General features: G+C 49.3%; 1 protein-coding gene across 1 annotated transcript in view; it reads left to right on the top strand.

Moving 5' to 3' along the window:
• The first annotated feature begins 60 nt into the window (after positions 1-60).
• Positions 61-15378, top strand: part of MAN1C1 (mannosidase alpha class 1C member 1) — a 159724-nt gene continuing 144406 nt past the window's right edge. Inside the window, exon 1 of the mRNA XM_045298931.1 lies at positions 61-787. Coding sequence (XP_045154866.1) covers positions 251-787 — 537 coding nt within the window. The 5' untranslated portion in view covers positions 61-250. The remainder of the gene's footprint in view (positions 788-15378) is intronic.

Raw genomic sequence — 15378 nt, 5'->3', positions numbered from 1 at the left:
GGGCCCCGCTGACGCCGCTGCGCCCCCGCCTCTTCGAGGGAGGACTCTCTCCAAACTCCCGGAACTTCGGGGGGGCTGTCCCAGAAGCCGCGGAGCTCGCTGAGTGGGCAGCCTTGCCCGAGGGCCCCCGCCCGGGCTTGGCCTCGGACGCCCTCTGCTTGCCCAGCCTCGGCCACCACGTGCCTGGGCTCCGAGGGCTCCCCGAGGCCGTGATCGGAGCTGACTGCCCCCAGCCCTGTGCCTGCTCAAGATGCTCGTGAGGAAAGTGCCCGGCCTGGTCCCGGCCTCCGCCTGGGGGCTGCGGTTGCCGCAGAAGTTCCTCTTCCTCCTCTTCCTCTCCGGCCTGGTCACCCTGTGCTTCGGGGCCCTCTTCCTGCTGCCCCACTCCTCTCGCCTCAAGCGCCTGTTCCTGGCCCCCCGGACCCAGCAGCCTGGCATGGGACTGGTGGCCGCGATCGCTGGCCACCCATTGGTCCGGGAACAGGAGCCGTTTCCCAACCCGGCCCCAGCTGCGCCGGCCCCCGGAGAGGATGACCCCAGCAACCGGGCCAGTCCCCCCCGCAGGAAGGGGTGGCCTCGGCGAACTCGCCCAACGGGGCTTCGGGAGTTGTCCACAGCGTCTCGGGTCAACAGCATCGCAGCTCCCAAGCCCCTGGAGGGGAACGTCCCCTTCAGCTTTGACTACAAGGCGTTCCGGAGTCGTCTCCGCCACCCAGTGCTGGGGAGGCCCGATGAGAATGAGGAGTCCCGGAGCCTAGTGCAAGACCAGCGCGAAAAAATTAAGGAGGTAAGGATCGACCCCCCCCCCCAAAAAAAAAGACCCAACCACCCCTAAGCCCACAACAGCATCAACAGACCCCTGTGCTTCTTTCTCCCTACTGCACTGACCTTACTCCTTCCTGGACCCTGCTCCACCCTCAGCCTTGCCATTCTTTTCTTCCCAAACTTCATACCTTCTCATCATCCCTGCCCACTTTCCCACCACCCTCCTGAGTTCACCATCCCCAGCCTGGGCCAGCTTTCCCCTGTACCTGATGCTGGTCTTTCCTGTCACCCTGGTGGGTCCCCCCCTCCCTGGTAGACTAGAGGTCTGGTTCCCGAACAGTTCTGGTTTCCCTCTCCTTGCATTTGTCCGCAGGGAGCCGCTGGGCACATCCCTCCTCACTGTGTGCCTGTAAGGCCTAACCTCCCTGAAACCTTCTTAGGGTCTGCCACGCTCCACGGAAGCCCAGGATTGGGGGTGGGGTGGGTGGGTGTATTTGGTGCCCTTGCAAGTCTTGTCATCTAGCCAGCAACCTACAAATCAGAGGATGCTGTGCCCTCCGGCTTTTTCTGTGCAGCCGCAGACCGGATGAAATGCACAGCTGGGGTGTGTTACAGAAAGGCCTGGCTGTGCAGCCGTTAAAGCAGCACACCAAAAGTGAGCTGGTCAAACCCGCTGGCTGCTCTCTGGGAGGAGGATGGGGCTGTGGGCGTTTATAAGGATGTCCAGCTTTGGGAACTATCTAGAGAGGCTGACTGCCATATAGGGTACCTGACAGTGGCTCCGTCATGGAACAGTTGTGAGGCTGGTCCAGGTCCAGGCGTGTTTGGCTCTGTGGTGCATGGAGTAGCTATGCGTAGACACAGACTGCACGGTAGGTACCTGACACCACCCCCTGAGCAAACAACAACCAACACAGCCTCAGCAGGGGCTGGAAGGCCACGTGGGACTCTCCTCTTCTACCACGTTGAGAGCAGCCTGTGTGAGGCTTGTGCCCAGCAGTACTGAGGGGCTGCGGTGACACCCCCAGGCCACGAGGGGGCTGTGGGCAAGCCATGGGCCAGGGTCTCCTCCCTAGAAGAGAGAGGAGGCTTCCCCTTTCCCCCGCACACCCAGAAGGAAAGGGCTGCTTCTGTTTGCACTTGAGGGTTTGCTGTGAAGAGTCAGCAGGTCTGCCCCGAGTTCCAGAGAGCGCAAGGGTTAGGACCCAGCCTGCCAAGACCTTCTCGGGCAGAGCTTTCTTCCCTCTCAACAGCCCTGTTGTAGCCGCCTTATTTCCACTGTGTTTCAACTGTTCTGTGCTAAGCCCTGTTTAGACACTGTCTTAACTAGCAATCCCAGGGCTTCTTGTCAAATTAAGATAGGAGGCCCCGGAGAAGCCGAGTCCTTATAATTCACAACTCCCCTCCTTACACACAGTTCAGTTTCCAGATTCCTGTTGAAATCTCAAAGGTTAATTGAAGTCCGGAAAGTGCAGTAGACAAGTCATCTGTTCCTCCCCTTTCCTGTTAAGGAACTTTGTTATTGAATACTCCCCTGGACCACCTGCAGCTCCCTCTCTAATCACCTCTGGTGGGCATTTTCAGCCCTGGAGGGCACTGCCTGCACTGAAATGATGATTCACTGCATGCATCTGTTTTCCCTGAGGGGGAGGGAGAGAGAGGGTCCAGATGTTCAAAAGTCTCTCTGAAAGAATTAAGAATTAGCTACTGCCCTCCTGAGAAGAGATGCCACCCAGGTGTTTGACCCATTCCTGAAAGCCTCTGGCTGGGATTGGTACAGGAAGGGGGCCTGGCTACAGGGCACTTGGCCCCGACATCGCTGTACTGTGAGGACAGTCTCCTTAGCCAGCAAGGGCCGGGGCTTGGTGAGAGGCGTGGAGACTTGGTGCTTCTCAGGAGACTCTGCTTTAACGGGCTCAGCAGTGGTTTGAGTTGGTTGTCCGATGTCTGGATGCTTTGATTTGGCGTTCCCCCTGCACCCCTGTTCCCAGTCGGAAGCATTCTTATGTGTACCTGCAGTTGTTGTTCTGTGCCTGAGCTCCCCATTCGTGGATTCAAGCCCTTCATTGTTTGCTGCTGTGGAGCTGGGCCTGACTCATAGCAACTCCAGGCACAATGACGTGAAGTGCTGCCTGGCCAGCCCCATCCTCAGGACCACTTGTGAATAGGGTCATTTTGATTCATTGGGTTTTCTTCCTTTGTTCAATAAAGACTTATTTAAAATATATTTAAATGAGAAAAAAGTTTTAATACTTTCACTGGCATGTAATTCATATCATACAGTTCAGTGGTTTAAACATATTGAAAAGAATTGTGCAATCATCACCCCAGTCCATTTTAGAACAGTTTCTATTTCTCGTGCTATTAGGCATTCCCCATTGCCCCCAACCTCCCCTGCCATGACCCTAAGAAACCATTAATTCGGTACTGTCCTTAAAGATCTACCGATCCTGGATTCCAGATCTGCCGGATTTTCATTTCACAACGAAGACCACCGGGCCGTCTTCCTAGGCCATCTTCGTCAGGAAGCTCTTTTGAAACCTGCTCAGCCTCTTAGCAATATGCAAGTCTCCACCAACAGATGGGCGGTGGTGGCAGAGAGGCACATTAGCCAGGCCTTTAGGCCTGGTAGACTAGAGAAACAAATTCAGGGATACTCATGTGTATAAGAAAGAGCTTTATATAAAAGAGCAATTGTATATTGAGAACATCCCAGCCCTGTCCAAATCAAGTCCCTATGTTCAAGACTAGCACATAAATTCCTCTTTAGACCCATGCAGCCATGCAGTAATGCCGAGTGCAGGGAGTGTCGGTAGAAAGTGCAGGTAGAAAGTAGGTAGAAAGGCCAGTAGGTAGAAAGTCTTATGGATCCAGTGGCGGTGGAAACATCTCAACACTGGCGTGGATCTCCATATGGCTCCTTCAGTTCCAGGGTTCTGGCTCCATCAGTGTGTCTCCACATGACTTGTCAACAGAAATGCAGCAGAGTGTGTGTCCCACCTCCAGTGAGCTATTTATCTCCTTAGCGCCTCCGAATGAGGTCATGCTGCCACCTGATTGACAGGCTAACCTCCACCTCTTCACTCTTACGTCTCAAGTTGACACCAGATTATGTAACTACCGCACTGGATCTGCCACATGGAAGGTGAGACTCATATCACTAAGCCCTCATCATCCTTGATTTTTAGCTGCTTAGAGTGGGGAGGTGCAGGGTTACATAGACTATTGTGTTTTGAAGCTGCTCCTCTCTTCTGGAACTTGTCTCCCCCCTCAGATGACCTGTAGGAAGTGGTCTGCCTGTTTACCCGGCGTCATGCCTTCTCCGGTGCCACCTGATGAGGAATGCATGTGGCTTTCTTGTTTTCTCATTCAGAGCCCGCTCTGCCATGCCCAGGGCTAGCCGGTTTGAGAGAGGCGCCTGTTCGCTCAAAGAGGACCAGCGTTCCTCTCAGCCTCCTTGGTTTCTGGACAAGGATGGATTAGATCTGGGGGCAGAGGGGGCATTGCCATCAGATAAAACGGTCCCTGTGCTCAAAAGATGAGGTTTCTGAGGTTAAAGTAAACACTAGGAGGGACTCAGGATGACAAATGGGAGCTGAGGCAAACGCAGGCTGGCGAGGCGCGGCGTGGCCTGAGAGATGGACACGCTGCAAGGTCTGCGCTGATAAGACAGGTTGGAGCAGTGGGTCGTGGGTGTGCACATCTCGGGAAGCCATCTGTCACCAGAACCAGTACCAGTGCCTTCTCCTCACTGCACGATTTTGGGACTTTGGAGGAGGCAATGTGTGGTGCACAGGGGAGACCCAGAGAACGCGGACCCAGGGCTCCACGCAGTCATCAGCTGGCTGAGTGTGACATGGGGTAAGGGTGGGAGAATAGGCTGACGGCCTCCCCTCTTCCAACCCTGGGGACTTCCAACTCCTAAGGGGCCTGCCTTCAGTTGGTCTTGTCTTAGATCTGTTTTCAACCTGCCTCAGTTCTGTGGAGTCAGGGCCAGCAGCATTGCTGGTGTGGTGCCCGCTGCTGCATCCCAGCACCTAACTGACAGAAGGTACTCAGAGTTGACTCCGTTCATGATTCCCATCAACCGTGGGGAAGGTTGGGATGGGGCTGGAACAGTGACAGAATCTCAGGGAATGCGAAGGGGCGGCAGCTTGCTAGCAACCACCTCGTTCAGATCGAAGTATGATGAAGGAAACGGGGAGACCTCAGCAGAGGTGGAGGGTTTCTTATGGATTCAGGCTCAAGGAGAGTCTTCTCACTCTCAAGAAGTACTGGGAATGTATCGTTTGTCAAGGCTGCGTCCCAGTGAAGGATGGTAAACTCTCTCGGGCCCTATAGACGGCGAGCCCTGTGAAGTATTGGGTTGCACAAATCAGCAGTTCAGAACTCACAGGGAGGGCGCTCCCAGGATGAGAGACAAGGGTATTTGGGCCCTTAGAGAGTGACCGTCTCAGAAACTCTTGGGGTCGCTGTGAGTCAGCACCGGCTGGGTGGCAGGGAGTGCGTGAGAGGGGGTCCTACAGGTAATGGTTGGTTGCTGAGTTCTAGGAGGACATCAGGCTCTTCCTGTCCTGACGGGAATCGGGCAGTCTGGATCGGTGAGAACATGGTAGGGGGGAGTTGGAGTCACCCTTACCCATTCCTTATTTTTGGACAAGCTACAGAAAAGGGGACCCCCTGCATCCAAATTGAAGCCCCCCCTGCATCCAAATTCCCTGAGTTAAATGTCACTGCCCCCCCACACACACACACACCTGCACCTCATTTGTTCAGCCCAGTGCCCTTCGGTGTCACCACTGGATTTGGTGGCCCTGCTAAGAGTCCAGCCTGGGCTCCTATCTGAACCACACCATCAACTCCTTTCCTCACTGACCCTCAGTCTTGGTGGCAAAGTGAAGAGGCTGGCAGTTAGTGAACTCACCCCTGACTCTTAACTCCCAGCTGCTGACAGTTTTGTTTATAGAGCTGCCCAAGTGCCCCGCACAGGGCTGACACCCAGTAGGAGCCCAGCTGTTTGGCTGAATGGCTACGGTAACGATCCGTAAGCTTTAAGGTTGCTGGTGGGCCAGTCTGAGTTTTCTTCGTAAAGGAACTTGGCATTCCAAGGAAGCTCCGAGTCGGGGCGATGGCCAGGTGTGGGAACTTAGCAGTTCGGGGTCCTGAGAGGCATGTAGAAGTTGCAGTAATTTTCCAAGTGCAGGGAGGTGGCAGCCATGAGTAAACTCTGTTATGCCTGGATGGCAGTCTGTGGAGGTTGCCCTGGAGTGCCTGCGACTTGGCAGGTGTGCCCCGCCCCCTGCCCTCCGTGGCTGCTGCACAAAGCCTCCAGGATATTGATACATGATGATCTCTGAACAAGTCATCTGGGCAAATGATTTTTGCTCCCCATTAATGGGCCCCTTCGTTAGTCCTCAGTGGTTTTCCTGTGGAGCGGATTTACTGTCCCTGGAGCCGGGGCCAGGCGGGGACTTGAGAAGGCTCTGTGTTTTTTGTAGTGTGTGAGCCTCAACCTACGAGCTGGTTGGGAGAAGTGGGGATAGGCACGCCTCGGATGTCGGAAGCTGCCCGCCGAGAGCTCTGTGGGGGTTGCAGGTCCACGGAAGAGCTTTCGCTCCCAGCGCCATCCTTCAGGCCCTCCCATCTGCTCCTGGATGCCCATAAGACAGATGAGATCGGGAGGAAGGCGGGCCTCTCACAACACGCCAGCCCCTTGGGAGGCTTTTGCATCCAAAGCCCAGCCACGCGCCGCCTCCTCGTCATTTAGAACTGAGTGCTGCAGGTAGGACGATGCTTAGAACTTGCCCCACCTGGTGTACCCCTGAGCCGGTTGGGCACCTGACCTTTTTGCGTTGCACAGTCGTTTGGGAGAATCAGGTGTCGGCATTCCGTGAGCGATTGCTTTTCAGGCCTTCGATCCTTAACGCTGTCTTTAATGGGAGGGCTAGAAACCAGTGGAAAGATGACTTTCAGAAGTCAGCTGCTTATTTCACAGTGCAGTTAGCAGGGGGGCAAGGAAAGAGATTCCCTGGCGGTTTCTAGAGTGACTGATTTACATCTGAGCTCGGGAAGTGCCTTTTCTCTAGCTTTCCCCGAAGACTGATCCATTACTCCACCAAAAATAAATATTGTGATATATATCAGGCATACTTTGCTCAAAGGAACTTACATCTTTTCTCTTATTGAAAAAGATAAATCAGGCTCACGGGTTGTACAGGCCGGCACAGGGAAGCTGTTACGTGGCCTGGTCGCCCCCGGCTGCTGGGCGTGGGCTCTGGCTGGGGCAGATGCTGACTTCCGAATGCTGGGTGGAGCCTGTGTTTGGGCAGGTGCTGGGGGCCTTCTGTCACTGTGTTCCAGTTGGCCAGCGGCTACTGGACCCAGGATTCAGGACAGGCGCTCCCTTAGGTGGGTTCGTGCCTATTTCTTCATTTATTGTAACGTCGGACCACACATGGGGCAGGAATGAGGATTCAGAGCTTAGGATGAATGTGGGTGCTCGTTCAGTGCATCTGGGTCCCAGATGGCCAGAACCACATCCCGACAGTGGGCTCTGGACCCTCATGTACAGTTTTTCTGGGATTATTTTGGGAAAAAAGATACAACAGACTTTTCTAGCCCTATATTTTCTAGGAGGAGCCCTGGTGGCATAGTGGTTATGCATTGGACTGCGATCCCCATGGTTGGCAGTTCAAAACCACCAGCAGCTTCGCCGGAGAAAGACAGTCTCAGAAACCCCACAGGGGGTCGCGATGAGCCAAGAGTGACTCCCTGGTGGTGAGTTTGGTTTGGGGGTTGTATTTCCACAGCAGGTGAAGGTAATAAACTAACTTGGAGACCCCTCAAGGAGTGCTGCAGACCCTACAACTTACCTGCTACTTGGTTCCCTCTCCCCTTCCTCCCCCACCCAGAGGGGTTGGTCACAGCCCACAGCCTGGGCTCTCCTACGTCTGAATCGAAGATTGCTCCTAAGTCAGACCTGCAACGAGAACAGGAAGGGCCAAGACCACAGCCCCTGGCAGGTGGCTTCTCCCTTCAGAGGCTAGATTCTGGGGTTTGAGGGAGAGCCCCCCCCCCAGGCTGGGCAGGCATGCTGGGGCAACAGCTCTCACCCCTCTGGGGGTTGGAGTCTGTCTCTTAGCTGATCACTGATTAGAGGCAGTCTCCCATCTTTTAGTGCAGTGCCTTCCACAGTGACCTTTACAGAAGGAACTTGGGGCGTATCGATCCGTGCCCTCCTTAATAGACGAGCTGTAATTGTGCTGTTATTTCCCATCCCCTGGGAGTCAGCTGCTCACGTCCATCTTCCAGGGAGTGAATGTCCCTTAACAGCACCCATTTTCAGTGTCCTCTCCCCTCCCCGCCGCCTTCTTGGGCGTCATGTGTGACTGACGTGTAACCCATTGTCACCAAGACTGTCTTGAGTCAGACTACCACATCCTTCTCTTGTTCCTGGGTTCGGGTGAACAGCCAAAGACTTCATCCCTGGGCCACCACGGCCCTCTCTGACGAGAACAGCTCCGTAGGGCTTTCTAGTGTGTAATCTTTACAGAAGCAGGTCTCCAAATTGTTATCTCCCAGGAAGCCGATGTTGAGTTCGAACTACCAACCTTTCAGTCAGCAGCTGAGGGCTTTAGCCACTACACCAATCATTCACGCTCACTTGGTGTCATTATAAAACCCGTAGGGCCCCTGGCTGGCTAACGGGTAAGCGGCTCAGACTACCAGCCATTCTGTGGGAGCAAGATGAGCCTTTCTACTTTGGTGAAGGATTATAGTCTTGGGAACCCACAGGGCAGTTCTACCCTGCCTTTCAGGGTCTCAGTGAGTTGGGGTGGCTGCAATGGCAGTGAGTTACAAAACCCACTGTGTGAGATGGTAATGCCCTGCAGGGGCTGGTAAGTGAAATGGTAAGACTGGCTGCCTCTCAATGCTTGTTGTATTTCGTCTTGTTTTTCACAACACCCATCCTGTGCTGGTGCTGTTTACAGGAAGCCTTCAAAAACTTTGTGGGAAAATGCCAGTATCTTTTGATTCAATTTTTTCATGCACTTCTTGAAGCTCCTTCGTGTTTAGATATACTCTCCATGTATGATCTACACAGATCTTAAAATCTGTTGGTTTCTGAACTTGTGCAGACACCCGTGGAACAATTACATCCCTTCAGAAAGTTCACTCTGCCCTTCCCAGTCAATCCCCCACCCCGCAGTCTCCTTGTCTCTGGTCGCTGTCTGGGTGTCTGTCACCAAAGATTAGTCCTACCTGTTCTTGGGTTCCAAACTCATGGATACACTCTTTTATGCAAGGCTTCTTTGACTGAGGATAATGTTTTTGAAACTCATCCATGTGTGGGTATCAGTAGTTTATGTCTTTTAATTGCTAAGATGTTTCCGTTGTACGAATATACCACAATTTGTTTATCCACTCACCTGTAGTTAGGGTTCTGGGTGCTTTCCAGTTTGGGGCTATGATGCATAATGCTGCTGTGAACATTTATGTCTGTCTTTATATGGACATACGTTTTCCTTTTGTGTAAGCACCTAGGAATCGAATTGCTGGCTCATGGTGTAGATACATGTTTAACTGTATAAGAAACTGCACACCGCATGTTCCCCAAGTATAGCTGTGCTGTGTTCCTTCCAGCAATGTGTGAGAGCTCCATGTACTGTCAACCCTTTACGTTTTAGCCGTTCTGCGCAGTGTGCAGAGATAACGCACTGTGGATTTCATTTGCATTTCCCTGTAACTAATGACCACGGGGCATCTCTCGTGTCCTTATTTGCCAGGTGCGTTCCTTCTTTGGGAATTCTGCTCAGATGTCTTGCCCTACCCGTTTTAAGCCTGAGCCTTTTAGTTGTCGTATTGTATTGTATTGTTATCTTATTGAATTGTATGATTTTGTCATATATTCTGGATGCCAATTCATTGTCTTTATTTCAGATGCTTGCTCCCATTCTGTGGCTTGCCGTTTTATTTCTGCCTATTTTTCAAATGGTGTCATTTAAAGAGAAAGTTTTAATTTTGATGAATTTCATCGCTTCGGTATTTTCTTTTGTGGTTAGTGCTCTTTGTGCCCATTCTAAAATATCTGTGCCTGCCTCGGGACCATTAAGATAATCTCCCTTTCAGTTTCAGAAGCACCCTCACTTCAATCCATACATTTAAGCCTGCAGCCCCTTCAGATAAATGTTTATTTATGAGATAGGGGTTGAAGTTCATTATTTTCCATGGAGATATCCAGTTGCTTCATACTATTTATTGAAAAAACTTTCCTTTCCCTGATTGAATCGCTTTGATACTTTTGTCAAATTAATTGACTTTATGGATGTGGCTCTATTTCTGGACTCTGTTCTGGTCTATACGTGTATCCTTATGCCAACACCACACTGCCTTGATCACTGTAGCTTTAGAGTGTAGCTTGAACACAGGGCAACTCCATCTTTCCATTTCTTTTTCAGAATTTCTTTGGCTCTCGTAGGTCCTTTGTGGTTCTGTATGTTTAAGGAGAAGGTTAATTTCTATGAAACATCTTGCTGGGACTTTTAATGGGCTTGCCTTGAATCTATAGATCAAAATGAGGAGAAATGACATTTCAACGCTTTTGGGTCTTTCAATGCTATTTCTCTGGGTTTTTTTTAGGGTTACTTTAATTTCTCCGGACAGTGTTTTGTAGTCTTTAGTGTAGAGGGTTTGAGCACCTTTTATTAAATATATATCTTGAGCCATGGTGGTATAGCGGGTAACACAATGGGCTGCTAACTGCAGGGTCTGCAGTTCGAAACCACCAGCTGCTCGGCAGAGAAAGATGAGGATTTCTTCTTTTGGAAAGAGGTACCGTCTTGGCAACCCCACAGGGGGGGTTCTGTTTTACTGTACAGGGCTGCTAAGCATCAGAATCAACTTGTCCATGAGTTTGGAGTTTGGCTCTTGTAGTGGTAGGGCTTTCATTTTCTAATTGTTCGTTGCTAATATATAGAATTGTTATGTACACTGACTTCATGTTTTGAAACCTTGTCAAATTCATTTACTCGATTTTTTTTTTTATAGATTAGTTTAGGACCTAGTATGTACACAATCATAGAATACAGACAGCTTGACTTCTCCCTTTCTAATTTGTATGCTTTTCATTCCCTCTTCTTGTTTCTTTGCATGGACTAGGATGTCCAGTACAGTGTGGAGTAACAGTGGTGAGAACCAGCTTATTTGCCTGATTTCAAGCAAAAAGCATCCAAACAGTCACCATTCAGTATCACATAGGCTATAGGTTTTTTTTGGTAGATGCCTTATCAGATTGAGAAAGTTCCCATCTTTTCTAGTTTGCTGAGGTGTTTTTATGAATGGGATTGAATTTTGTCAGATACTTTTTCTGGGTCTTTGGAGTCGATCCTTCAGTTTTCTTCTTTAATTCTGTTCATGTGGTAAATCACATGTACTTTACACATTAAATCAAACACGTTACTTGATTTGCTAATATTTTGGTATGGATTTCTGCTTCTATAGTCATGAGGAGGAACCTTGGCTATCCATTGGTCAAAAGTGTTAGGCTGCTAACCCCAAGGTCAGCAGCTTGGACCCCTGCGTTGCTCCCTGGGAGGAAGACGTGGCAGTCTGTGTAGAGACGCAGAACCTCGGCAGTTCTGTGTGGCAGTTCCCCTCTGCCTTATGGGGCTACAATGAGTTGAAATTGGATCTGCAGCGCTGGCTTTGATACTCTAGTTATATTAATAATATATATTGTTTGGTAGCTTTTTTGTAAAGCCTTTGTTTGGTTTTTGGTATCGGGCTTATTATCTTGGTCTCATACAACGAGCTGAAAAGTTTCCTTATATTTTCTGAAAGAGTTTATGTGATACTGATGTTATCTCTTTCTTAAGTGTTTGAGAGAATGCTACGCCTCTGGACATAGAGGGCAGCTTTTATGTGTGTGAGTTTTCAATTATGAATTCAATTACCTTATCGGATATAGGGCTATTCAGAATTTTTATTTCTTATGTCAATTTTGTGAATTAATTCTCCAAAGAATTTGACCGTTTCATCCAAGTTGTAGAATTTACCAGAATGAAGTTGTTCCTAGGCTTTTTACTCGCTTTTAAATTTTTTGGCCTATATATTTTTTATAATTTCGGCTATTAGATGTATGCACATTTAGGCTCTCTTATTTTCTACATTAATTGATACGTTTGACACTACAATGTATCTTAGTCTCTAGCGATATTCTGTGTCTTGACATCTAGGTTACTATAACCTTAGCGGCTTTCTTAGTGTTTACTTGGTACCCATTTTTCTGTCTGCTTTTTTAATCCTCTTTCTTTAAAGTGAATCTTTCATAAATAGCATATAACTGGGTCTTGCTTTTTTCTCCAGTCTGACAGTCTCTGCCTTTTAATTAGTCATATATATTCATTGAGTTTAAATCTATTATATAGCAATTTGTGTTTTTCTATTAGCCTCATATATTATCATATATTATTTGCTTCTTCTCCCTTCCTCTGAAGGGAGCCCCAGCAGTGCTGTTGGATAAGCACTGGATGACTAGCCGAAAGGTCAGTTGTTCAAACCTACCAGTCACTCCTTAGGAGAAAGATGAGGCTGTCCGTTCCTGTGGAGATTGATTTACAAAGCTTCAGAGCCCTGTATTGGGTTGTGGTAATGCCTCAGACGAGTAAAGCCTCCGAGGGCTTCCTCTGCCGGTGGGGCAGGACTGCGCGTGAGAAGAAACAACAGCGAACAATTAATCGTTGGAACTTGGAATGTACGAAGGATGAGACTAGGAAAATTGGAAGTGGTTCAAGAGGAAATGGAGTGCCTAAAGATCGATATGGAATGGACTGGCATTGGCCATTTCGAGTCAGACAGTCAGATGGTTTACTAAGCCTGGAATGACAAATCCAAGAGGAACGGTGTCACATTCGTCATCAAAAAGGACATTTCCAGGCCCGTCCTGAAGTACAGTGCTGTGAGTGCTAGGAGGTATCTGTCTACACTCAAAAGGTTGACGTTGTCAAGACGTTCTTCCTGCTTGGGTCCACCGTCAGTGTCCATGGAAGCAGCGGTCGAGATCAAATGACCATTGCACGGGGTACATCAGCTGCACAAGACCTCTGTAAAATGTCGAAATACAAGGTTGTTACTTTGCGGACTAAGATCACCTGACCCAAGCTACGATATTTTCAATCGCCTCATAATGCATGTGAAAGTTGGATGTTGAATAAGGAAGACTAGCCAAGAATTGATGTACTGTATATACTCAAGTGTAAGCTGACGCGAATATCCGCCAAGGCACCTAATTTTACCACAAAAACTGCATTGAAAAATGTGCTGGACAACTCGGCTTATACTTGAGCGTACGCAGTACTTGAATTATTATTCTGGTGAGGAACACTGGAAGTGCCAATGACAGCCACAAGACCAAATACATTTGCGTTGGAAGAATTACAGCCAGACTGCTCTTTAGAGGCAAAGATGGTGAGATTTGGGTCATGTACTTTGGTCATGTTATTGGTAGGGAGCAGTTGTGCTTGGTAAAATCGAGGGGCGTGAAAGAGAGGAAGGCCCTGGACAAGATGCTGCACATGGTACATTCAACGGTGGGTGCATACGTGAAGGTCAGTGGTGAGGACGGCCCAGGACCGGGTGGTTTGAATCGGAACCAACTCCAATGGCACCTAGCAGCAACGTACTGACCATTTCTCGTGTCCGTTGTTCCTTCGTGTATGTGTGAGTTTCTGTCTGGTATAAGTTCCTTTCCTTTCTTTCTGAAAGCTCTCACCATATATTGTCGTGAAGGGAATTCTGGTGGTAAATTCTTGTAGCTTTTAAAATCCGAGAAATATCTCTATTTTGTCTTTGTTTTCAAAGTATATTTTTGCTGGATACAGAAATCTGGACCATATTGTTTGTTTACAATAAAGGTCATTCCACTGGTGTTTTTTCCCCTTGTGTGTGTGGTTTTTTCGGGGAGGGGCGCGGTGGCTTGTGTTGTTTCTGGAAAGAGTGAAATATCCTGGGTGAGAATTTTAAACCCTTGGCATTTTCTTGATAACTGAAGGGGTTTTGTTATCTTAAACAGACCATGGGATCACTGTGAGATAAAATCACTCCATTGTGGTGAGGTTTTTTTTTAAATTGCTGTTGTAATCTTGACCTCTAGACCACACCTGGGGTTCTGCTAATGTGTGGAGGCTGCCTTCTCACGGGAGGAGGGATAGCTACTCTAATCCAACACGCTTTGTAATGAGGCTACTGAGGCACTGGACTTGACCGTGCTGCCCACGGGAGGGAGGTGCGTCCTTTAGGATGGAGGCTCTGTGCTGAGCACCCTCCCAGACCTGTCCTACCCATGCCTTGGGCCTTCATTTGGATCCTTATCTTTCTGTCACAAAAACTGCCATCTCACAGGCATGGTATCTCCCATGAATTCTGTGAGTGGGTCCAGCGAATTACCACACCCAAAGGTGGAGAGACCAGGCAGCAGGTTGGAATTGAGGGGTTCGAGGGGTTGACACCCTAATGGAGCAGAGGAAACCTCACTGCTCTTGGAAACACACTTGGTAGGGGGTCCCTGACTCCACAGCAGTGAGCTTGGTTGGGTCATGTTCAGGAAGGACTTTAGGACGCACATTGCCACACGAAGCACCCATCTTCAAGATTTGGGGTTTTTTGGTTTGTTTATCTTTAAGTTCACTAGTCTTTTCTCCTTGCGTGTCCAATGTGATTTTTAAAATTTCCACTTGGAACTTTAAAATGGTTTTTGTTCCTCTGATCTCCTCAATCTTTTCTGGTTTCCGTCTTCTCCTTCTCCCGACACATTCAGCTCGCTGCATTGAGCTGAGGCCGACTCAGTCGTACACCACCAGCTAGGCCTGGGACTGTAACTCTACAGGAATACAAAGCCTCAACTTCCTCCTGCACAGCCACTGGTGCTTTTGAACCGCTGGCCTGTGGTTAGGAGCCCTGTGGGTAACCACTGCTGCACCGGGGCTCCGACAGTCCCTCCTTAAAGAAGTCTGTGTCTGCTGATCACTGGGTCTGCCTCTGTGGATCCCCCTCCCCCCCCCACATGCCCCAGTTGTGCACATTTTCCTCTGCAGAGCGTTGTGGATCCTGCTTTTGTGAGATGCTCCCGCCATCTGTGTTCTGTTAGACTCTTAGCTGTGGCTTCTTGTACCTGTCAGGACACCTGTGTCAGGGCTGGTTTTATTCTGTTTGTCATCGCTTGCTCTTTTCTAACCTGTAGTTGGCTAGGAAACCGTTTAATTGAGCTTGTTAACACTGTATGTAAAGTACAAATAAGCCACTTCCAGTGGGTCCCTAAAGACTCCTGAATCAACAACATGAACTTTAATGTACAGAATTTAGCTGAGTTTAGCTCTTTAAAGACACTTATTTATTTATTTTTAATTGGCGTTAGGTCAGTAACTGTAACTGTGCTGAAGCTGTGTCCAGGACAGGGCTGCTGATTTCTGACTGGTGTCGTGGTAAAGGATGGGTGGATTCTTTTTTTTTTTTAAATAATTTTATTGGGGGCTCATACAACCCTTATCAGAATCCATCCATCCATCTGTTGTGTCAAGCACATCTGTATAATTGTTGCTGTCATCATTCTCAAACATT

This window comes from Echinops telfairi, unplaced genomic scaffold, assembly GCF_000313985.2.
Source record: "Echinops telfairi isolate 266 unplaced genomic scaffold, ASM31398v2 ScPeMD7_7457;HRSCAF=8495, whole genome shotgun sequence".
Classification (NCBI taxonomy): domain Eukaryota; kingdom Metazoa; phylum Chordata; class Mammalia; order Afrosoricida; family Tenrecidae; genus Echinops; species Echinops telfairi.
Note: the sequence above shows the minus strand (reverse complement) of the source record. Positions and strands in the feature narration are given on the sequence as shown.